The sequence below is a fragment of the Condylura cristata genome, unplaced genomic scaffold, assembly GCF_000260355.1.
Source record: "Condylura cristata isolate star-nosed mole 26May11 unplaced genomic scaffold, ConCri1.0 scaffold00004, whole genome shotgun sequence".
In the NCBI taxonomy this organism is placed as follows: Eukaryota; Metazoa; Chordata; class Mammalia; order Eulipotyphla; family Talpidae; genus Condylura; species Condylura cristata.
In genome coordinates, this window is record NW_004567105.1 from 7855051 (window position 1) to 7880255 (window position 25205).

At 51.1% G+C, this 25205-nt stretch overlaps 1 protein-coding gene across 1 annotated transcript in view; it reads right to left on the reverse strand.

Moving 5' to 3' along the window:
* Positions 1 to 25205, reverse strand: part of BTBD11 (BTB (POZ) domain containing 11) — a 233865-nt gene that overhangs the window by 20300 nt on the left and 188360 nt on the right. Inside the window, exons 6-12 of the mRNA XM_004676473.2 lie at positions 10454 to 10619; positions 8285 to 8374; positions 6403 to 6504; positions 4500 to 4593; positions 4252 to 4387; positions 3368 to 3588; positions 1811 to 1989 (exon numbers count right to left, since the gene is read on the reverse strand). Coding sequence (XP_004676530.1) covers positions 1811 to 1989; positions 3368 to 3588; positions 4252 to 4387; positions 4500 to 4593; positions 6403 to 6504; positions 8285 to 8374; positions 10454 to 10619 — 988 coding nt within the window. The remainder of the gene's footprint in view (positions 1 to 1810; positions 1990 to 3367; positions 3589 to 4251; positions 4388 to 4499; positions 4594 to 6402; positions 6505 to 8284; positions 8375 to 10453; positions 10620 to 25205) is intronic.

Below are 25205 nucleotides of genomic sequence, written 5' to 3' on the forward strand. Positions count from 1 at the left end.
TTTTCATTAAGTGGTTTCCTAAGGTGAGAGACCATCTCGCCATAACCATTTATCCACCTAACCATTATCTGTCTGTCAGTCTGTCTAGCTACACATTATCTACCTACCTGCGTACCTGTCAGTTTATCTAATCTATCTTCAAGCTGGAGGGAGGAATGAGGGGTGAGAGGCAGGAGAGTTTGATTTCCAGACACTTCCAGCAGGTTTCCTTCTAAATGCAATTGCTGAAGTTCATTATCTGAGGGCTGGCACACCTGCTCCCATTTTGGGTCCTGGTGGGGTGAACATGAAGCATAAATCCAGCTCACAGGGGTCCCTGAGACTCCCCTTAGGGACGGGGCGCTAATGAGCAGACCTAATGGGAATCGCTAGATGCCTGCTCCCCCTTCTCTCTCTATGGGGAACCACATTGTTCTTCTGATTCTGGGGCCTATTTCAGCATTCCATAGTCTATTCTAGGGTACAGGGGTACAGGGCTGGTGCTGGAGTCCGTCTGTGTGGATTTAATCCAACTCTGCCTCTTAACCAGCTGTGTGATCAGCAAGTTATTCACGCTCTCTGTTGCCCAGTTTCTCCATTTGTTAAGTGGGGATAGGACAGTATTTCCTTCAAAAATTGTTTATAAGGATTAAGAAAGTTGATTCTTATAAGGGGCTTAGAATTGCACCAGGCTTATGGTAAATGTGAAATACATATTTCAGCTTAAAAATCTTCATTTGTGTCTTCAGACAGGTTATTATAAAAGGGTTCTGAGCTCAACTGAATTTGGGAAACTGCCTTTGTGAATTAGGGTATTTTCCTGAAGACTCTGAGTTGACAAATTGGGGTGACCCAGGTTACCCCAGGGAGAGGAGCTGACATTCAGCCCTGATTGGTGCCCAGGCTATAGGGGGATGTTATATATTTGCTTTCATCCCGACTGAGGGGTGCCTTTACAGCCTTTGAGGTATACTGGGAGCCTGCCCTTGGCCGGACCATCTTTATGATAGAAATCATCTAGAAACACGAGCTAGTGACAGGGTCAATGTGAAGGACATTGATTCATTTTATCTTTATAACCAGCCCAAGAGATTAATCGAATTATTGGCTCCACTTTTCCAATGAGGCAGGGGTCAGCAAAGGCTGGTGAGCAGCAGGGCCAGGCTTGAACCCTCACGTTTGGCTCTCACGCCCGTGTGCCCAACCAGACTGCTCCCGGACCTGGGGTTGCGGGGCCCGTAGAAGGCCTCGGGTAACGTCCCCTGGTATCTCTACCTGCCCTGCCCTGGGCTCCCACCCATGGTGCCTGGCGGGTGGGCACGCCAACGCTGGTCATTCCCAAAGCCCCAACACATGCCCGAGGGGGCTTAGAGGGCTCAATCTCACAATGACCCAAAAGCTGGTGCGATGTCTGAGGGGTGCTGGAAATGGAGGTGCCCCAGGGTCGAGGAGGCCAGTGAGGAGGGGCGTGAGCTAGGGGCCTCCCCTGGACTCCTTTGTCCACCAGGCCAGCTCTAGCCATCCTCGCCCCTCACCCTGTCAGGGTTCGCGCACCCAATTGAATATATTTCCCACCCTCCCATGCTGTGTGTGTGTGGGGGGGGGCACAGGTTGCTGTGATGCCCCCCACTTTCTTGCCAGTTCCCTGGGTTAAAGGGCACCTTTCCGTTTTGTCGCCCTGCGCCTTGGGGCTGCGCAGGGTCCCAGCTAAACCGCTGCCTTAGCCAGCAGGGGTGCAGCCACGGGCAGGGGCCGCAGCAGGGCCCCAGGGACGGCTGGAAAGCCAGGCCCTGCTCTCAGCGACACCCCCACGGCGCTGAGCGCCTCTCACCTTGCTGGCTTTCAGGATCTCAAACATCAGGGGCAGGCCCTGGGTGATGAGCTCCTCCGTGTACTCCTCCTCTTGAATGGTCTTGAATTCCTTCAACAGGCACTGGATGAGAGGCCTGCGGTGCTGCTGGAAGGCGATCCTCAGGGACTCCAGCCACGTGTGCAGGGTCCAGGGGACGCCTGGGGAGGACAGCGGGGAGCCGGGGAGGGAGGGGCAGGCAGAAGACAACCGGAGGAGACGTGCGTTTTTATCTGGAAGCCGCCCTTCCCCGGGGCCTCACCGAACTATGGGACCGAGAGGCCAGGCCTGGTGTTGGAATCCCCCAAAGACTCGCAGAATGGCGCGCCAAGGTCCTCGCTCCATTCCCGCACCCTGGGGATCCATTTCTGCACACTTCTCATATGCCAGGGGGCATCTGACAACACAGGATCACGGAGCCGAATGCAGGAATTACTCTGCACGCTGCTCATACAAATCACATCTGCGAGCTCCGACTCGATTCATCTCCATGGCCTCGGCTCTCTGAGGAGAGAGCAGCTCAGTGCGGGGAAATCTTGGCCGGATTTGCCAGTCCATCCACACCCGGGCCGGCGGCCTAGAGCTGGACCTGACATCAACTGCTGGGCACCCACACAGAGGGACACGGAGTGAGAGGGGCCTGCCGTGCCCCTGTGCCAGTGTTATCTTCACCTGCAGGCAATTCAGCAGCTCGTCCTCCGTGAGCAGGAGGCCTCTCCAGCAGCTGATTGCTGTGATCTGCTTCCCGCTCTCGCCGGGAGGCCCAGAAGGGAGCACACACCTCGCTGCTGCATAACAAGCCAACCTCTCCAGCTCCAGCTTCATAATCACGCTAACGGGGTTCTCGGGGTGACATCCCACACACCAGACAGCCTCCCCTCGAGGCAGACTTTTTCCCAGAACGGTGTGTGTATGTGTGTGTGTCTCGGGGGTGTCTCAGCCTGCCCTGCCCTGCCAAAGCCTGTTCACACCAGCCCTGCTGTTCCTCCGCCCGGGCTGCCCCCACCAGGCCAGTGCGGGTCAGGTTAGCCTGGTCCCCAGGCTCAGGCCCTGGGCAAGCTCACTCCAGGCAGCTCCATCCTAACTTTTCCCGAGGGCGGCTTTGCTCGGGAGCTCAGCGTGTGGACCCCTGCTCAGGGATCAAGCGGTCCCTCGTCCTGACAGTCGCCTGGCCTCCTTTATGGCTTCCGGGGAGCTCGGGCAGCGATTCTCCAACCACTGGGAACCACCTGGGATGGTTGTTAAATATAGAGATTTCCAGCCTTTATCCATCCAGACCCTCGACGACAGAGCCTCTGGGTGTAGGGCCTGGCAATCTGTATTCACACAAGCTCCCAGGTGATTGAAATTCCTAGCCCAGGGTCCAGAGTGTGGCAACCAGGGGAAGGTGATCTGCGGGTGGTCAGGGGCTGCTGCCCATAGGGCAGAGTGGCCAGCCAGTGAGAAGCTCCAGGCCCCCGGGTGTGTGCGCATGTGTGTGTGTGTGTGTGTGTGCGCGTGAGACCTGCCCCACCCAGTGGCGAGGCTGCCTGCACTGACCTATGCTCCTGATATCAATTGTGACATCCACGTAGCCATGCTCAGCGCTGTGATACATGGCCTCCCTCAGGGCCCTCAGTTTGGCCTTGCTGTTTCGGCTGGTGCAGAGGGGGGGCGGGGCTGTTTCCGCCAGGTCAGTCCCCTCAGCCAGAATCTCCTCCAGGGACAGGATATCGCTCTTCTCCTTCTCTGGCTGAGCGAGCAGTTTGCGGAACACATTCCTGTCAATCACAAACCCAGAGAGGAAGACACTCAGAGATGGAAGGGCTGGGTGGGCAGGGGTGGGGTGGGTGCAGCCCGGAGACCCATCGCTAGGGACAAGGGTGTGGTGGGCCCCCGGGGGGTTGGGGGGGGCGACAGTGATTTTGGAGATCTGACCACTGGGGTCATGTTTGGGGGATGGATAACGCCACTGGCTGTGCTGCCTGGGGTCAGCTTAGAGCTAGGTGCTTTTCTCAAATATTTTCTCTAGAAGGTTCTAGAAAGCTGCCCTTTTTGGAGTCGGCCTGCACGCCTCTGGGAGGGTGGGGGAGTTATATGTAGCGATAGCTGACCAGTCCATCCTGAATGAAATGCTGACTGGGAGTGAACAACGTGAGAGGCTTTGTATTACTTTTTTCAATGCGTTCTTCTCCCGCCTGGCCGGCCAGCGTGGGGTACTGTGATGGAAACGGGCGAGGGCAGTCTCTGTGAGGCGACGCCAGCCAGTGGGAGTGGATGTGCATTGTGTGGAGCTGGCTGGTCAAGGCCACTGTGGCCAGGCCTGGGGCCTGGACTGCCGGTGGCCCCACATCCAGAGCTGTGATGGTCTGGGGTAGGCCTGGGAATCTGCATGTTTAACAAGCACCACTGGGGCCTCCTGGCTTTGGCCCAGCCTAGCCTACCTGTGTCCGTGGGCTGCGGCCTGGCTGAAAGAGTTCATATCACCCTGGGGGGTTGTCGAAATTCCATTCCTGTACATGGTTCCTATTAGGGGGTCGGCGCCACGCTCCAACAGCAAACTAACCAGCTCAAAATTTCCTGCAAGCCCAGAGAAGGGGGTTTTATAAGAGGATAAAGCCAACACTCAGTCACGGGCACGTCAGGGGCGGGAGGTGGAAGCCCCGGGCTGGGGGCAGGCAGCAAGGCTTACCGACGGCGGCCGCCAGCTGTAAGGGCGTTTCGGAGTAGTTCTCCTCGCCGTGCTCCACAGAGCCCTCCACCTTGGCTCCGGCGTCCAGGAGGAGCTGTGGAGGAAAAGCAGCCCTCACCGTGAGGTGTCAGGAAATGAGGTCAGCACCAGGCCCGCGGCCTGCCCTCCCTCTGGTCCGTGTCCACGTGCACAGGGCGAGGGCAGCTGTGTCTCAGGGTGACCTGAGGGCCTCTCGTGTCTTCTAGAACCTCAGCCCACTCCAGATCCTCGGGCAGCAGCGGCTGCCTCTCCGGGAGCGGTTTGGAATGCTGGCTCTCAGGCCACATCCCAGACCAAATGAATGAGAACCTGTATCTCAACAAGCTCTTCAGGGGTTTCTATGTATGGGGATGTTTCTAGAAGCATGGGCCAGAAAGACCAGACAGCTGCAAGACCCCCTCTTTGGATCGACTCTACAGAGCTTTGGGAGGACATAGGTCATGTCTGAGAACCACAGACTCTTGGGTTCTGGAAGATTTTGGGGACCATCTGGGCCAACCAGGGCAAGATTCCCTTCTAGAAGGGATTCTGAGGACAGTTTAGCAATATGAAGTTTCCTGGGGCCTAGGAAGCTCCCAGGAGTTTTGCTTCAGCTGATCCCATTCTGTGCATCCCCTAAAAGATCTGGGAGTCACTTCTGCCCACACTGGGTCCTGGTACAGTGAAGGAGCTGTCGGCACTGCCAACGTAAAGTGGGAACCTGCTGCCTTTCCTACGTGCCCAGGGCCGCCTGAGGGCACGGCCAGGCGGGACTCAGACCTGGTCATCCGTGACTTGTTTCTCGGCAGCCCAGAGGGGCCTGACTTTCGTTCGACTTTGCTCAGCTGTCCACCGCGCTCGTTCCTGACTCAAAGGCTGGGGATGCCGGTGCGTGCAGAGGGGTGGCATCTGTGCCCACCAGGCCACCCTCGGACCCCTTCTTTCTCAGATCCTTTACTAGGATGTTCTACAGGCAGAACCCAGCTCGCCCAATGGCCCGTCACACACTCACCTTCCCAAAATAAGACTGTACTAATTCCCGTGACCTAGGAAACAACCTGTGAACAGTCCCCGTAACGCTCCATATTTCCTGCTCTGCCCCATGCTCAGGCTCATGCTCCCATCAGAGGAGGGGGGTTCCTGATGAACCCGAAGTTCAGCAGTCACCATGGGGCAGGCGTGGGCCAGGGGCCCGGATGCTGGCCACTCTTTACTGATGAGCTGAAGACCAAGTTCAAGATCTAGACGGTGCTGGATGGCAAGACACCGAACACCAACTCTCAACAGCCAGAGAAGATGCAACAATATGCAGCATTCACCTCCCAAAGGGCCTTTGATGGGGACATTTCTCCATATGTGGAGGGCTGCTCCAGGAGATACATGGGAAGGCCCTGCTCCTGACATCTAGGGCTCAGTCCTCAAGAAGCAGGAGCCAAGCAAGTGTCCTGGAAATGCCCCCTGGCGACTTGGCCACTTCTCTCCACTGGTCAGAGCCCCCTGGCCTCTACACAGTGGTCACCTGACGTAGAGGCTCTAAGGTCTCACGCCAGTCAAGTCTTATGTTCAGGTCCTGATGAAATGAACAAGTCCAAAACATGACAGCTCAGGCCCCACCCTGAGCAGCCGGGGCAATGTGGTAGGTGTGCACTCTGCAAGGGGCTGCTCGAGGCACGAGGCACGTGATGATGTCATATTGGTTAAAGCCGGGCCATCTAGGTCATCACCTACGATACTTTCATTCATATTTAAATGAGCGTGCAATGTGTTTAGTTGCCATTAACCAATATGAGTCTCTCCGGGAATATGCATGCTGGGGAGGCACCGATTTGCATAATGGAAGAGGTGAAAGTCAAGGTTGGGTGTGGATAGGGAAATACGTTAATACCTGAACTACAGGAATATGTCCATGCAACACAGCAAAAGTCAGAGCCGTCCAATGGCGGGTCTCGGGGTGGACGGATGGATATTTATGAGGAGTACTGACAACCTATAAACAAATTGAAGTTATTTTCAAAATGTGACCTTCACAATACTTAGACTAGCAAATTTGACCTATCTGTGGCTAGAGAGGTCATCCGGTAAGGCAGCTTGGGAAATGCTGGCGATGTGGGCAGGACTTGATGCCCTCAGTGGGCAAAAGGACTCCTTTGCTTCTCATCAAAAGGAGTTCAATGGATGACCTCTGAGTGCCTGCTTCTGAGCTGCCTCCCCGAGCTATCACACCGCTATGAAGAGCCAGCTGCTCTCCCGTGTCTCTCCTCTGTCAGCCTGAGGGAGGGCGTGGTTCTCAGAGCGACAGGGTGTAGATGGCGTTACCACCACACCCACCGCTTGGGGGACATTCTTAGTAGCAGCAACTCCAGGGAAGGGGTGGTCTGCCTTGAACTGTCAGGCTAGGAAGACCTCATCTGACAGAGGAATGTCACTATCGGCTCTAGCTCACCCCACTGTCCCCGTTCCACTCTTCCACTGCTTCCTGGTAGGCATGGAGCCACTAGCTTTTGGAAACGTGGGTGCAAGAACTCCCTTGGACAATCATGCCATGAGCAATCTGATATATTCTACATGGGGGCTTCACAGGACCCCAGAGAGAGTCAGTGGGTTGTGAGGATGAGGTCTCACAAGCTCAGTGTTCCTGGGGTCACATAACCACGATGCCTGTTTCATTCAGAGCCAGAGTTCACTGAACATCCACTGGAGTTGAGCTGGAAGCCATGTGATGGACTAGAAAGTCCCAGAGAACTCTGCCAGGACCCCAAGTTTGAGGGCCCTTGGGCTTCAGGGCTGTGTGTGAAAGAGAAATCCCAAATATGTGAAATTTGTAATATCCAAAATGGCTCTGGGTCCAAAACTATGCTATTACTTGCTTTCCTCAGATGACTATAAAACTCACTCATTAAAACAAAAAGGCACAGTATGAAGACTATACACAAGAGAACTGATCTGGAACTAGAAAGGTTTCCAGGTTGGTGAGCTGTAACTGCCACGTGAGGACCCTCCATTCATCTACTGCCAGACAGTGGGGGTTGGGCAGCCTAGAACGTGGTTGGAACGTGGGTTACCACTTAGACAAACCTTGCAGAGGTGGCCGGGCATGACTCCCAAACTTGCACTGGGCATTCTATTCCTCCCAACATCTCTCTGAGACAGGTGTGATTATTATTCTCCCATTTTGCAAATGGAGACACTAAGGTTCGGAAGGTCAAGCCACTTAGCCAAGCACAAAAGCAAAGTCACCAAGAATGGTTGCAGAATCTGAACCTAAGGCTTGAATCCCAAAACGTTGGGGGTGGGCTTTCCACTCCGTCACACCAACTCAAGGACGCTCTGGGATCAGCGTCAGGACCTGTGGGCTCAACTCTGCTGACAAGGTGAGCCCGTGGGGAGGTGTCGGGGAGCGGCACCTCAGCTCCGATGCGCAGCTTGTGTGATGCAGAGGGAAAGGGCTGTTGGCTTGGGGAACTCTCACTCCCCCGAAGCCCACAAGGAGGAATCTGAGTCAGTACCAGGAAAGGACGGTGTTCTGTGGATTGTTTTAAAACGAGACAACAAACAGGCAGCTCCTTGGCTTTGGATGGGCTGGGCCCTCAAGAGGGAGGGAATTTGCAGCTGGTCCTACAGAGACCACAGCAGCTAAAAGGCAGAGGGAGGGTCTGAATGCTGGACTGAGTGCCCCCAGCCGTGGCTCTTGGGACAAAAAGCACCCTCTCTTTGCTTGCGCCCCTGGGATCTGCCATGCCGGGACCCCATGCCCTCTGCACCCTCACCTCCACATTCAGGTCAGCTCCGGCATCCAGCAGCATCTGAACCATCGCCTCGTCCCCACGGACACAGGCATACATCAGGGGGGTCATGCCCTGGGAGGTGGGAACCAGAGAGTGGAGGAGGTTAAGAAGGAGGTCTTGTCACGCAACGACAACAGACAGACAATGTTATGCAAGGGCAGGAGGCTGTGCAAACCCAGCAGCAAAAATGTCAACGTGTAGCCCTGAGATGTCAACGGTGACTCTTGAGGGCACCATGGTCCATGTCCAGAAGGCCAAAATGGAGGCCAGAGGGAACATGGGTTGTGCTTTTCGCATCTGCGTTTGTTGGAGGGCTGTGGTCAATCTGTCCATCCTAAAGCTCCACAGGCCTGACAGTGTTTTCTGAAAGGTAGCTGGTCCACTTACAGTTCTCGGGAACTAACTAGATTCTACGGCATCAACCCGAAGTAATGTAATTGTGAACACTGTTGACAGCCACTCTCGTACAACTTAACAAGCGTCATCTTTGCTGAGGATAAGCTGCTGGCTTTGACCTCCAAGCCCCATCACTGACATGTGGTTTGAAGTCACTATTTATAAACAAAAGGCAAGTGAATGAGGACTGGCTCTCAGGAGTTCCTTATTTGCCCATGATTCCTGCTTATTGCCAACACCATACCATAACCAACACAACTCAAGAAAGGGATGGATTTTTTGATCCAGAGTGTGGTGAGGGCGGCTCTTTGGGAAAATGCTTGATTGTAAAATCTTACCTCACACCATTCCAATATACTAAAATCACTTCTGGTTTGATTAAGAGGTATATTGCAAAGACTGAAACCATGAAAATCATGGAACTTGTCTTGGGATCCATTTTTAGGCATGAAATTAATGGAAAAAATCACCAAAAAAAAAAAAATCATCACAGAATTGAGAACATAAAATGGGAAACATAAAATTAAAAAATAAATAATATATTGAGATAATTTGTCACAATATAACAAAGGGCTGTATACCTAGTATGTAAAGATTTCTTCTAGATAAAGAAGAACTGTTCTTCTTTAGAACTGTTTATAAGCAAAAAGACTAGTAGGGAAAGAATGTAGAACTGGAGGGTGTGTTCAAGAAAACAAAAGTCTGGGGAAATAATTTGAGGTTCAGAACTTTAAGCCACTGTTTCCACTTGGAAGACTTTCCATAGTGAATTAATCAGGGATTTGAACAAAGACTCTTGTAAGTATGCTGAGCTCAGCATTATTGATAAAGGTGACTAGAAACAAGCCAAAATTCAACAACGGAGGTTGGTTAGCTGGGTAAATACTGTAATCATTTTATGTAGCCATGAAAAGTGATTAAAAAAATTCATGATATTGCAAGGGACCTTGAATATAAACAAAATATAAGAAAAATAAGGAATAAAAACAAAATATAAGAAAATCCCCTCACCTGTTTTTTTGTTTTTTTAAATAATGTGCACCTGGGAGTGTGGGGGTGGAGTTGGGGGGCATCTCCCCAGTGTTGTTTAAGAACAATGATCTGCTGCTATTGCTTCCCAGGAACCTGAGGCCGAGCTGCTCAGGTGAGACGCGATTCCACCCCCCCAGTGATTTCCCACCTGGGCTCATGCTGAAACTACTTTTTGTTTTCTCTGTAACATCTTCCCTGACATGTGGAGTGTCCCTAAATGGGTAAAACATGAGCCTTTCACTGAGTCTCACTTTCGGGGCCCGGGGACATGGCTGCCTATCTCTGAGGTGCTTTAGTACCCCCCAGAATGACTTTTGTGTACCTTCAACTCGAGCACTCTGATGGAAATCTGCTGGACTTGTTCTGTGATGCAGTAACAGACCAGCAGGCGGAGAACTAATTTTATCCATGTTGGGAAGAGAACTTGAAGGACACAGACTAAATATAAATATAAATGATGGTTATCTGGGTGATGACATTATTTCCTTTCTGGAATAGGACTATTTTTTCTCTTTTTTCCATTTCAGCTGCAATGATCACGTGTTATTTCTATAAAGATGAATCAGGGTATTTTTGTGAGATATTTTAAAAGCTGGAGGAAAAAAGCCACCCTAAGTCACCAGCAGAGGGAGTCTCTGCCCAGTGCCCAGTGCCTTTTGCCCTGGGGTGGGGGAGCACGTGGTGGGCTTGGGGGGTGCCTGCTCTGACACCCCAACCCTGTACCTGTTCGCTCATGGTGTTGATGCCATCAGGCCCCAGGAGAGACACTGCTTGCTTCACCAGGTCTGTCCGCCCACAGTTCAGCATCCGGAAACCCAGGTCCTGCTTAAACTTGGCTTCGATGGCCACGGCGTCCAGCTTCCGAGACGCGCAGAAGCAATCGTCGGCCCTAGGGGAGGGGACATGTCAGTGCAGTGGGTTCTGCAGGGACCGGTCCTCCAGGGCGACTCTCCTAGCAAGTGCTCTTCATGTGATGCCTGTTCCTAGGCGTCAGTTCTGCAGGATGCTCGCCGTCCTTCCTCCTCTCTCTCCTGAGCCCCCTAGGCTGGGAGGGCTCACGTGTACAGAATGCTTATCACAGCGAGGCCCTCTGTTAAACTCTTTGCACGAATTCATTTGTTTAATCCCCACACAATTCTAAGAAGTAAGTCCTTACCCCCCTGAACCATGGACAGAAACCGGTACAATTAAGGGTCTTGCCCAAGGCCACACGGTCGGTCAGCAGTGAAGCTGGATGTGAATGGCACAGTCTGTGGAGATGCTGCCAGGGTGACCTGTGGCACTGTGCCCTGATTACAGAACATGCCACCACAGGTCCTCCAGCACACCCTTTTGTTAGAATGTTGATAAGACAAAAGTGGGGGCTCCCTGGAGGCACAGGGGTTAAAGCCTCAGTGCTATCAAGCTATCTGTAGCCACTATGGCCTGAGTTTGACCCCCTGGCCAGGGAGCTGACCCACATGGCGCAGCAGACCTCTCCTGTCTTGCCTGCTGCTCCCTCAGCAGTGTGTTTCAGTAGATCCATTTGCTCTGCTCTCCACTCTGTCTCTGGTGAATCCTCTCATCCCCTGCACCTCTGGCCTGCACTCCAGTTCTTGTATGCATAAGTAAATTTTTTAATAACAAGTAACCCCGACTGATTGACTTGAACAAAAGGACATTACTCATTACTTATTTCACTTAAAGTCAGTTTCCAAGAGCTGATGGGTGACATGAAGTGAGGACTAGTGTGTTTGCCTCCTTCCTTGTCTGACCTCCCCACCTGGCTGGGGACTGTCAAGAGTGGTGTTTCCAGAGGCCTGGTGCTGGGCTGTGCACAGCACTGGGTGGTGTTTAAAACATCAGCTGAACAAACACGATGCGTGGGCGTCCACACTCAAGGAGCAGCAGGGCAGAGAACTGGCAGCATGAAGTCAGAGCACCACTGGCAAGGTGTCTGAGGAGTGAACCCAGTGGGAGGGGCACTGCAAGAGAGGCTGGGGGAGCAGGCAGGGGCACCCACGGGTTCAGGGGGATACCAACTCCAACCCCGCTAGTCTACAGGCCAGTGCCTTCTCTAGGGGAACGATCAAGCCGATCAATCAGTGACTAAACCCAATCAGCGAGCACCTGGGCACCTGTTTGCAACAAGCTCTGTCCTGTGCCTGCAGCATGAAGCTACACACGACAGGGCCCTTGCCAGGGTGCCCAGGACCTGGAGGAGAGGAGCTCCCGGTACTGATTGTTGGAACTGTGACAAATGTAGTGGCTGAAGCGTCAGAGACACGCACTGGCCCCAGAGAACTCAGCAGGGCTTCCTGGGGGAGGGACCTCAGAGCTGGGCCTTAAATACGGAGAATGGGGACGAGCGGGCAGAAGAATTCACGGGCAGGGGCAGAATGAGCAAAATCATGGAGATGAGATGTGACAGGCTACATGTGGTAACGATGGAGGTTTCAGTGTTTCTGGGCCATGAATTTCTAGGCAGGCTGCCCAAAGCTGAGGGTGGCGAGGTGGGCAGGGGCCAGGTTAGAGAATCTTTACTTAATCCTGTGGCTCCAGGCTTAAAAATTACTGAACGTTCTTAGGCAGACTGGGGAGAGCTATAGTCTCTAGGAAAGCAAGTGGAGCATGGGCACCCCCAAACGTCTCTACCTGGAGGGAGCTATCTTAGTACTAGATGAACTAGCTGAATGGTCAGAAGGAGCTGCTGGTGTGGGCAGCGGAGGCTGGGACCCGCAGTCTCCTGGGTTCGTCCCACACACTTGCATCTCCGCTGGTCCAGACCCCACCCCGCCTGCTCCCCCTTGTTAACTCAGAGGGAGGCATCGGAGGAAAGATGCCAGGTGCTCAGAACCCCTCTACCACTTCTAGTGAACCCACTCTGTGGCATAAAAGAGGCTTACAGCGTGGGGGAATGACCTTCTTTCTTGTCCTCAGAGGAAATGATAGGGGCGGTTAATCCAGAAAGCTTATGGCACAAAGGTTCCTGTTCATGAGTAAGGCTAGGATGGGAGAGGGCACCAGAGGGGTGAGCCACAAAGAGAATCTCAGGCAGTGGGTGGGATGGATGCGTTCGCCATCCTTCAGTGGGTTCCTGATCGATCGCCTAAGGCCTCCCTTAACATTGTCGGTAGGTTCTTAGAAACTGTGACTAAACAGTTTCAAGCAGGTGCTTGAATAAGGTCATTTCATGTGACATGGGGAGAGATTTCTTTTTCTCATCAACGCTGCAATGAAATGACATTGAATGGAATGTTATTCAAGGACCTTTTTTTAAAAAAAAAATATAATAGTTTACTTTTACATCATTTTGTGCGTTTTTCCATCTCAGTTGTCATCCCCGTGGGCTTCCCATCACCAAATCCCCTGTGTGCCATCACCATAATCCAGTGCATTTCCCTCCCCCCCACCGTTTTTGATCTCATTCCCCACTCCACCCCCATAAATTGTCTCTGGTATATAACTGTTCATTATTATTTTCTCTCCTGGTCTGTTACACTCCTGCTATGAGTGAAACCATTTGGTATTTTTCCTTTTCTTCCTGGCTTATTTCAAGGACCTTTTATGTACACATCATCTCTGCTGACAGAGAAGCATTAGGTTGGAGGGGGTCCTGAAACAGGAGCCCAATGGTAGGGGTTGCTAAGGCTCTCCCCACGAGACATGAGGGATCCTCATGAGACACAACCCCTGGCCACCAGGTGGCACTGATGTAGAGGCGCTGGACTCTAGGTGGGCGGGACCAGCTTGGTCTTGTTTGGGCTGTTACCTGCATACAGGCCTCAGGAACTGGGTGTCAGACCAGGCCTCCAAGGCCCTACTTGTAAGAGAGCAGTGGGGGCATATTAAGAAAGGTATCTGGGGGTGGAAGGGGTGCACAGTGGGTCAGGATCCTAGACTCCAGGACTAAGAGCTTTTCATGGCAGTGGGGGAAGACTAGGTCACCCAACACTGTTGCAAGACTCTCCAGAAATGTCTGAGAGTCAGCTGGGTGGGTGCCGAGGACTCTGGGCCTGGCTTTCGACCCTGGCACCAGCATCCAGACGTGAACTTGCAGGGCAGAGAATGGGTCTGTGTCCTAGTGTTTCTTGGTCCATTTCCTGGCCCAGAATTTGAAGTGGGCTCCACAGTCTGGAATGGAAATGTCACTTTTATCTGCAAAAGGGCAGTTACCTGCCATGATCCGAGGACATAAGGTGGGCCCACGGACCCTGCTGAAAACAGGCAGCACCCATCTCCAGGGGAAGTGGTGAGACGCCTGGGTGGTGTGGGGGGGGCAAGGGTTTCATCAAGGAAGTATGAAGTATGGAGCCTAAGGAAGAAGCTTCAGGTCAAATGAACAAGACAAAGAAACGCGTGAGAGCAACAGTTGAGGTCTGGGGCAACACTGCAGAGGATTCCAGAGGGATGTGCGTGTTGCATGATGCACGTACACACACACACACACACACACACACACACACACACACACACACACACACCCCTTGGGGAGGATTCAGACTTGCTGATTGTAAGGACAACCTTTCTTCGAACAGACCAGCATCTGGCATCTTTGCGAACTCAAGAGCCTCCTTCTTGGGAGCAAAGAGCTGGGCCCTGTCCTGTCAGTGAATCAGCCACTTCTCCTTTCCTGTCTATGTCAAAATCTCGTCTGCTATCCTCAATGTCTGCTGGACTCTCTCAGATAAATATTTTCCTCCCACAGTCAAACCTAAATTCCACATGCCTGGAATCGCATAAGCCCTGAGTGGGTGCAGGCACCTACTGTGTGTGGGCACCCTGCTAGAGGTGATGGAGGGCCCCCGCTGGGTTCACCGAGTTCCTGGGCTGGTAGACCAGTAATCCCCACAATGTCAGGCAATGTTTTTTACCAACTATGGAGATCCTTGATTTTAATTAGAAAGGGGCAAAAGGAAAGAAAATTACTGCAGCTAAGATGATGACGTTAATTGCTATTTTAGGAGTAACCTTGATGGCACACTGCTCCTAAAACCTCCTCTCTGTCCACCAACATATATTGTGACCCAACAAGCCCACGATGTAGGAGCTGTCAAGAGCCAGGGGGAGCTTTCCAGGTGAGAGCTGGTGAGCAGAGGGCAGGGGATCTGACATCCCACTGGCCCCTCAGTGGGGACCTTACCCTTCTCCATCCGGCGGGCTTAACTGTCTACCTGAGCACTTCTCCTGGGTCTCTCAGACCCTCAAGTGCAGCTTGTCCATAATAGAACATTTTATTTTATTAACATGGTTGCTCCCCACCCTCCAAGGTTGTTGGGTAGTTGGTCACTCCATCTCCATAGATGTCACGATTATCCATGCAGGTGCTCAGGAAAGAGCCTTTTCTCATGTCCCAATCCACCCCATCCACTTTTGGGTCCCCCACCCCAGCCCCCAATTCCAAGTCCATCCACCTCTTTTCACGTCCACTGGCTGTCCCTTGGCCCCAAGAACCCCATCTCCTGGCTAAATACCACAGTAGTGCTTCCTTCCTTCATTCTCCAGTCAAACCAGTCTCTTGCACAAGAGAAGAGTGAGCCTGAAATGTAAGCAGGGCCAGGATACCCTCCCTGTTCAAGCCTCTTGCTGCCCACTGGTGTACTGGGGCTAGCTAGCATGCATGCCCGTGCAGGCCTCCAGGGCTCAGCCCTGCCCTCCTCTCTCTCTGCTCAAGCATCTCTCCTTTTTTTGTCCCTTCCACACGTCAAGGTCTTTCCTGCCTCCAGGACTCCGCCTGCTGTTCCTTCTCCCTGGGGTGCCCTCCCCTGGCACTCTTCAGAGCTGGTGCCTTCCTGTGCCTCAAGGCTGAGCTAAAATGTCATGCCCAGAGGTGGCCTTCCCCGGCCTGTGCATCTGGAGGAGGGCACGCCCTGCCCTGCCTCTGTCTCCAGGCCACTTGTCAGTGCCTCTCACATCCTCTGACTATTTTATTTGTTTTGGTTACTTCGTAGGAAGTGTGTTTTTCTCCATGAGGATGCCAGCCTCCTGGGGCAAGGCATCAGCTGCCTGTCTCGTGTTTCCAGCCAGACACGACCACCCAAGGGTTCCAGCGAGGAGGTCCCAGAGGAACTGCTTTTCAGGAATCCTCAGTCACACAAAGGAAGCGATTTTACCAGCGAAGGCAGACAAGTCACCTAAAGCAAGTGAGAAACGTTTTCCATCAAGGCCCCGGAAAACAGGACACTGCCCAGCCCAGGTAGTTCAAGAATTTAACTACCCAATCTTCATTCTGCAGCCTCCCTGGAACCTCTCTGGGCTGCATTTGCTCTTTCTGGAAAGTCCCTGAAGGAGGTGCCTCTGGAGACGGACAGGCCCCCTGAGGCCTGGACAGACTCCGTGTCCTCCTGGGCAGGATGATTTACGCAGACATCTATTAAGCTGGTCACCGGGGGCTGCCCCAGGAGGTGATCAGCGTTGTGGTTTTCCCTTCAAGTGGCTTTCAACAAGGCCATAAAAGGGCTGATCCATTTAAGTAAGAGGCCAGTGACCGAGGTGGTCAATTTCTCTGATTTCTCCAGGCCCTGCTCCAGCTCTCCCGCCACTTGGGGAGGTTCAGAGAGATACTTTCCAGGAGGCGGAGTGAGGCCCCTGCTCTGTGCCTGCAAGCAGGGGTGATGACAGCGGTGCTTTTCATTTGTATCTGTGCGGAGGAGGGAGGGTGATAACCCTTCCCAGCTAGTCAGCAGCGTGTGATAGGGCCCGGTGCAGACTAGCACTAGGCAGTTTTTTTTGTACCCGGAGATCCTCTTTCCAGGGATTTAACCAGGCCAGCTGAAGTCTGTCTCCGACGCTTGGCCAGCCCCCAGACACCCAGCCCTCCATCCCAGGGCCGGTCTCTCCTCATCCCCGAGGCCTGTCCAACTGTCCAAGTGCAGCCCCTCTGAGCCAGCCCTGCAGCCTGTTTGCCAGGGTTCCTGAGGACTCTGCTGCTGCTCCCCGGCCTGCTCACTTCCCTCCCCGTGGGTTTCTCTTGTTCATCCGGGTCTCACAAGTAGCTGGGGGCTGCTGGGAGGGTGCCCACATCCACCACCGCAGGCTGCAGGCCGAGGGTTCTGGCTGTCTGGGGAGACTGAGAGGCAGCCGCACTGTGCTGCCCCAGATCCATGGTTTCCAGCGTGGCTCCCCAAGGCTGGAGGCTGGGCCAGGGACCTCAGGACCGAGTAACAATAATCAGAGAAACGATATCTATCGATGGTTTCCCCAACACACTGTCGCTGATGGTATTATAGTCCTGACGGGCACTTACTGATAGCTTAGTGTCCTAAGTCTGTCGCATGATAGTTGCTCTCGTCCTCAAAATGACCCGATGGGGCTCTACTCTCTCCATTTCACAGATGGAAAGCTGGAGCACAGAGGTTATTTCACTGCCACAAGGTCACACAGCACGTGGGGGAGGGGAGGGACTCCGTCTAGGCAGTCTGACTCCTGAGACTACTACTCTCATCTTGCATAAACCCCTGCAGGAAGCCCTCAAGGCAGGTTGCCGTCTTCCCCCTTTCCAGATGGGGAGACCGGGAAGAGTCACTACCTTGCCCTAAAGTCACCTGGCTCCTTCTACTTGTACCTCTATCCAATCTTGTCCCCAAGTCCAGCCTTCAGCAAGCTTTGCATTTGTAAGTTCTCACATTCCGTGGCAGCTCGTGGCCACAGAACTCAACACCATCCGTGACGCCCACATGTGCCACACGCTGGGGACACAGAGTGGACAGCAGGAGTGGTAGCTGCCCTGGAGAAGCTCGGCTGGTAGTGGACATGTCTCGGCTCATTCATCCCCAGCTACTACCAGACCCTGGGCCCGGGGCTGGGGTCCAGCAGCCAGTGAGTGGCCGGCCCCGCCCCTGGGCTGTCACAGCTACACAGCTGCTCGGCTACACAGGTGACCACATAATTGAAAATGAACACGACAGGGGAGAGAAATGAGCACAACACTAACTCAAAATAGTAATTGAGGATCAAGTCTTCAACCTTTCATAGTTCTCTGCAGGCACATCAGAGAGATTTATGATATTCGGCAGCAGACAATAATGCTGATTTCATTTATCTGGAGACTCAGGAGCTCACCAAAGGGTGGCAGGAAAAACTGATGAAGTACTCGCCAACACGGCTGTGTACCTGTGGGCCAGTCACCCCATCTCTCATCTCTAGGCCTCTCATCTATAAAACGGGGAGAGAAGCACAAACGTGCCAAGGTTCCTGGCAGGGAGAAGGTGCCTAGGAGTTTCCTCTAGCTTTGCCGGGGACACTGTTGGCACTCGGGCACGTCCCTCAAGAATGTGGCTGTGTGATGCCGACGCAGACCGTCTGGTCAGCCATCTGATAGTGCTACGGTTTGAAGACCAAGGTAGGCACAGGGTAGTTTCTGGGTTTCCTTTACAGTAGTCTGGTGAGCTACAGGGACAAAAGGCAGACAATGTGCCCAGAGCATGCTTCTGGCTAGACCAGCAAGGGGTGAGGAGCTCTGTTCTCCATCTCGCTTGCCAGTTTACCACCCTGGATGAGGTCGGCCCAGAGGAAGAGAGAACTTCAACCCAGTGGTTCTCCAAGGGCCACGGAGAAAGCCACATTCCCTCTTGCTGAGAGGCAGGAGACATGATGGGAAGAGACAGGAAGGAATAAGAAGCTCTGGGCGCAGGAGGGGCCAGCACGGCCCCGACACCCCTGCTGGGGGCCGGCACAGGCTCTGAGGACCCGTGGAGACCATTATGTGTGGCAGCCACACGCCCAGCTCTCCCTGTCGCCTTCCACCCAGGGGGGCCACCATTTAAGTCCCCTGCCTCACCTTGTGGGCACGGAAGGGTGGACCCTGACTAGGGAAAGGTGAAAAGTAAATTCCTGTCCCGTAGATGGATATTCAGGAAATCATATTTTAAGAAACCTTCATGAATTCATCCTATTCATCTTCATCTTCTGGAAGAGGCAATGACATCGAGAGGCTAAGAAACGTGTCGCGGTCACAGAGCCAGCGGGTGGCGGAGATGAGGTTTGACCTGGGCAGGGTATTGCTATGGTTCTGCTCTCACCACCTCACTTCACGTCTCTCTGCACTAGGAGAGGCCTCAGCTTACACTGCACCCAAGTGCTGCCTGGGTGAACTCCTGGATGCCAAGTGCTAGGCTGGGTGCCAAAGAAATATAAAGTCCCAGCTGTGGGCTTCAAGTTCACGGCCCTCTTGCAATCCCCCTGCCAGGAGTCCCCATCACTCAACCATCTCTCACCGCCCACTCGGAAGGGCCTGCTGCCCAGTCCATACACACGCTTCCCACACTTCCTGCCTGCGTGTGTGGCATGCCCCTCGCTTCAAATCCTCTCCCCTCTCCTGAATATTCTGCTTTCTCTTTCAAGTCGTCTTCTAGAAATAAGGACAGAAAACAGCTGCTGACTGCAGAATTCCAGAACGTCAGTGCTAAAAGAGATTACTCTGCTCCACTCTTTACCTTCAGAATATCAGGAAGCTGGAGTCTGAGAAAGGTTAGCTAATGTGTAGGTTCAAGATGTATTTAGAGCAGAAGCTGAGCCTTCTAGAGTCACCCAGTGTGTCTCGCTATGGACACTTGCAGGTTTGTATGGGACAGGGGCTCTGCTGTCTAGGGACTTTTGGTCTGGAGACCCTTGTGGTCATGAGAGGGAGGCGCTATCTGGCATGGGGGGCATATGGTGAGGATATAGCTGAGTGTCTTATCGTGCTCAGGATGGCTCCCACCACCAAGAATTATCCACCCCCAAATGCCAGTATTCTGAAGTCAAGTAACCCTGGTGCAGGATAATACAATTTTTTTGCATCATCTCTTTCAGCTCAAGTAGTTCCCATGACAGGATTTTGTAAGCATGACGATGAAATGGTGCCTTCAGAGGTGAATTGGGGGCTGGCAAATGACTGAATACCAGCCTTCCACATCCCTCCTCAACACACTTTCCCCAGAAAACCAAATTCCCTTTCATAGACTTTGAGCCCCGCCAACGGATGAGTTTTCCCTTTCCTTTTGGGTAGCAACATGATGAACAAATTGAGACTGTTTTTGTGCTGGAGTAAATCACACCAAGATCTCTGCACACCTTTCTAAGAAGAAAAAGCTGTATTATTGTAGCAAAAGGAACATGTCATGCTTGCAAAGTTCCTGGGAGAAATCTTTGTCCAAAAATTGTGCCCACTTGCTGTTTAATGCCGTTACTAAAGTGCAGAGAAGAGCCAGCTCATTAAGCCTATCTCGGATAGGGTAAAGCAAGCCCAATTCCAGTCTTCCCTTCTGCCTGTCTTTTCTGCCTTCTGAGAGGTCCCCAGGGCCTGGAACTCTTCGCCTCATAGAAACAGAAGCCCTATCAGTTCCCAAACCCACTGTGTTTGCCTCCCTTCAACCCCAAAGAGAAACACTGGGTATGTTTTAACATGTGGGGGAAAATCTCAAAAGCAAGGGACACAGACACCCGGGAGAATGAAACCAGTGTGCTTTATATCTGAATGTGATGTCATGTTATTTCCAGTAACAAATAATTAAGCAGCATTATGCATGTCTTGCTTTTGGATCATGGCTTATTTTAAAGAGTCAAAAACAAGGCTCACCCTTGGGGGAAGGAGTCACTCTTGATTTTGGCAAGACTTTACTGTATCCCTTTTGATCAGAAATTGGTTATTGTCCTTCATAATCTTTTATCTCTTGCAAGGATTGAATTTTTAGCTGGGTACATGGCTGCCAGATAAAGACTGCATTTCCCAGATTCCTTTGCCTCTAGATATGGCCACATGACTAAGTGCTAACCAACAGGAAGTGAGCAAAAGTGATGTGCGTGATGTCTGGACTGCATTCTATCCTACTTTCCCTCTTTCTATACCCTGATAGATACAGTCCTCGTGGGTGGCAGCCATAGGGGTATCACTAAGGGATGGCAGAGCCACAAGAGGGAAACTGCTGTGTCCCTGACCTGGATGGCCATCCCAACCTAGAGCTGCTTATTTCTGGACTGTTACATGAGGGAGAATTTTAAACTACTGTATCCAAGCACATGTCTTTGCATGTCTGTTACAGCTAATGAATTTTGATCCTAATTAATCGATTCCACAAGTGGCTTGTAAATTTGAATGAATTCAGCATAGCACGCTAGAAGTACTAAGTACATATTGACACTAGGGTAGCTGTGGGAGATACATAGATGACAACAAACATACCCTCTCCAAGGAATTGTAGAAAGAACTGATGGTCATTTTTTTTCCTAACCATTTTCACAAATACACCAGTTCCTGAGATGCGAGGACAAAGGTCTAATACTATAATCCCCAAATGCATTCCCAGTAACACCAGTCCTATTAGAAGCTCTATGTTGAGTCCACAATTTTTTTTCCATCACAGACCCAACAGTAAATATTTTAGACATTGTGTGGCCCACATGATCTCTATCAAAACTACTCAACTCTGCCACTGTCATGCAAAATACAGCCGTAGATAATACTATATAAATGGGCAAAGTTGTAGTCTCACTTTTTTTTTTTTTTTTTTTTTTTTTACAAAAGTAGGTGGCAGGCAGTTGACTATTTTTCAGGCAGTGGTAGTGTGCTGACCCCTCACCTGTGCTAAGAGAATTAAGTAGGGTAACCTTGCCTTTGGGAGTTATCAGAAATGCAGGATGTTAAAAGCACTGAGATTTTAAAAAGCCTGTTTAATTTTATTCAAGCTAATGTTTCCCAAATCTACTGAACCACTTACTACTTTTTACATTGTTTTTTAATATCCCAGAACTGATCTCCTAAATGTCTCTTGCACACACGGGCTAAATTAACGATCATGGTTAATGGATTGTTTAGGTGCACTTAAAATATAGGATAATACAATGATCATCGACATGCTCGTCACCGAACCCAGCCAAAAGAAACAGCATTAGAAGTACAAAGGCCCCTCTTGATTCCATCATCTCTACCTGCTGAGAAGACCACTCTCCTGACATTCATTCCTCCATGCATGCTTTCTACTTTCGGCCTCATTTATGAATTTCTAATAATAGGCTATTTTGCATGTTGCTAAACTTCATGTTACAGTGAGCATATTACCCAAATTGAGTCTCAATTGCCTTTTTTTTTTTACACAATATTAAGTGTCTGGGTTTAGTTATATAGTAATAGGTAGATCTAGTTCATTCATTTCACTGTTACTTGGTTATTTCCTTGGATAACCACAGTATTATTTATTCATCCATCTCCTGTAGACATACAGCTTTTTTTTCCCTCTTCACTTTTTAATTACAAACTCATCATCTATGAACTTCTTTGTCCAATTTCTTGATTTCATGTGGAAGAACTTCTGTAAGGTATTGACCTAAGAGTAGAATTGTGTGTGCTCAAGTTTCCTTGAAAGTAGATTCTGAGTCAGTGGTTTAAGAGTTGTCACTATTCTATATCTTTGCTGAATCTGAAAGCATCATACTTTAATTTTTGTTGCCATTCTGATGGGTATGAGATGGATATGTGAGTGTGGTTTTGAATTGCACTAGGATCACTGATGAGGTTAAGCACTTTTCATGTATTTCTTGGCAATTTGGTAGGCTAGTTCTCCATTAAGTCTCCACAGGGGTCTTTGGGTGGATCTTCACTGACAAAGAAGACAAAGAAGAGGATGACATGCATCTAAATTCCCACGGGGAACTAAGGCTGGAGGTGAAGTCTTTTCAGTTATTACATTTCTCAGTAGCACATTTGCTTGGTGCTACTTTCTAGGAGCGACAATTTGAGCTTTAGAGTCAACAGACTAGATTAAAATCCAAGATGGGGGATATTCCACATGGCAGAACTCCTAAGATTCCAGAGCCCTGGTTTCCTTAGGTGTGAGGGGGAAAATAAAGTCCATACAGTCAGGGGAGAGTTGAATGGAGCAGAAATGGTAAGTACGCTGGCCAGTGTCCGGCTACACAGGTTCCCACAGTACCTGGACCAAGAACATGGCTTTGTAGCGAAGGCTGGTTGCAAGATTAATTGCTAAGGGACGATTATGTTCTTGCATAATTTTATTTTTATTGTGTAACTAATATTTTAAAAGAGAGTTTGGGTGGTTTGCTGGCATTTGAGAAAATAAGCCCCTTAGAAATTTAATAGACTCAAGAGTAGAATTCATGAGTGGAAAAAACAAAACTCTGTTCCCCAGATTCTACAAACTACATATCCTCAAATTGCTAGCCTGAATAGCTCCAATTTGGAAGGAAGCCCTCAATGCCACCATTTAAGATGAGATTTTCTGTGTTGCTGTATGCACCAAATGTTTCTGTTTTGCTTTTAACACATTGGAAGCTCAGAACAAATTCCAAGTGTTGGCAAACTGGCTGTTGCCTGCAATCTGGTTTCCTCCCACACCAGGCTGTTGAATCTACGGCTCTCGAGGGCACTCAGCTCCCTCACTGCCCAACCTGGTGGCCTCCTTTTTGCTTACATCTTCTTCATCTGCATGGGGGTCATCGGTTCTGGTGACCTCGCCACTTCAGTTTCCTGGATGTCTGAGACCTCACTGATGACACCTTTTCACCAGTTCTTTCCAAGGAACAATTTCATCCACTCTCATGGCCTCCATGGCTACCTGTTAGCCAAAGGAAACACTGCCTCTTTGCTGAGTTTCTTCAAATGCCTTTTGCTTCTCCAAACGACTCTTTGCTGAGTTGCACACCTGAATTTCACCTATCTATTAAGTCTCCATGTTGAAGCTTTTTTTTTTTTTTTGCATTTGACAAGGTCCAGGAAAGGTCTTAATCTGTTCATTTATAGTATCATTAACCTATTTAGTGATATTCCCTTGCATCATTCATTCACTTATTCAGCAAGTACTTTTGCAACCCAAATGTGTGCCAGAGACTGTGGTGAGCTCCATGATACAGGTAACTGATTTCTGTCCCAGCCCTAAAAAGAGAAGGAAGTCAACTGTCTGAGATCAAGTCTATGCTGTGACTTTTCTTCTGGAATATTCTCTGTCCCCTGACTTCTCCATAGTATCTGCTTCCATGGGACAAGACCTAGCTAATTCAGGAGCAGAGTTGCCGTCTACCCATGTCTTCCTTCCTTCTGCTGCCTCTTTCCACTAATGACCCTACCAAATGCAGCTGGCGATGAAGACACTCATCTGCATGAAACAAAGTTCTGGACTCCAATCAAATGATGCCTTCAAAATCTCATACTTCAGAGAAAAGATAAAGCTTCTAAGTTACCCAGAGGATCTCAAAAGTCACTGGGGCAAAACAATGGCCCCCAAGTCAGTTACCGCTTGTGCATTCTCTTCCTGGACACTGCTGGGGACTCATTCACCACAAGGGCCGTGGGACACACAATCTCACCCAACCTGCTGGTAAAATGCCCCAGTTCTGCAACATATTTATACCCCCAGCCCCAGAGGAAGTTGAAGCTATTGTTTTTGGCAACCAGGAGGAGCTGATTGTCTTAGTCCAGAGTTGGCTGGGGGGAGATAAGGATAATGCATTTAATGGGGGTAAAGGCATAGTCAGCGTGCACTTACTAGGACACACCTGTGCTAATAACTTCCATGCCACATGGTGCTCAATGCTGCATATATATTATTTGACTTAACTCTCCCACAGCCTCGTGAGGTAGGGGTATTACTGTTCCTGTTTTACAGATACAAGACCAGACCCAGAGATGTGAGGGTTAAGTCCACAGTCACACAGCGGGTAAGTGGTCCAGCCAGGACTTGGATCCAGCCTGTCAGGCTGCAAGCCCTGCTCCTAGTCCTGTGTCTGCTCCCTCTCTGATTCAGCTAGTGGGTCAGCCCTGCATTCCCTGGCAGTCTTGCTGGTGGAGAAGCCTGACACATGGGCTACCTCAGTCCCGAGGACGGCCAAGCGGGATGGCACCTTGATTGGACACTCTCAAGACTGAATCATCATCCCCGCCCCATCCCTGCCTCTGTTCTTGGTAGACACACAGCTCAGTTGCACACTCTCCCAAGCTGGAAGCCTCAGGGACGGTTTTTAACATAAAAATGTGGTGGGGAATAAGTGTGACAAGTACATGCCCTCAAATCCAGCCATCAAGCTGGTTTCTTCCCACCTGACTCCCAGCGCGATGCATTCAACTATGTCTTGAAGAGACAGCGAGCCCTGAAAAGACATGGCAAAGGCCTGATCATCCCCAGACCTGTGAGTACAGTTTTACTGGGGCATAAGTTCCTTGCAGACAGATCAAGTGGAGATCCTCAGGATGGGTCCTACTAACGCAGGACTGGCGTCCTTACAAGGAGCTGGGAATTTGGGGGGTAGGAGGAGGAGGGGATCCAGACCCACATCTACACGCAACACTTTCTGGGTCATGTCCGTAACCACCCCAACATCAGACCTGGGGCCTCCCATTCTCCGCAGAAGGTCACCTGCAGAGGCTGAGCACCTGGGCTCACACATGGCTCTTCGGCTCCGGCACTTCGGCCTCTGCGAGGAGAGAGCCACGGAAGAAGCGGCAGAAAGCACAGCTGGGTGGCCACACACGGGGGTGGAGGACATCTGGGGCTACCGGAAGTGGGCA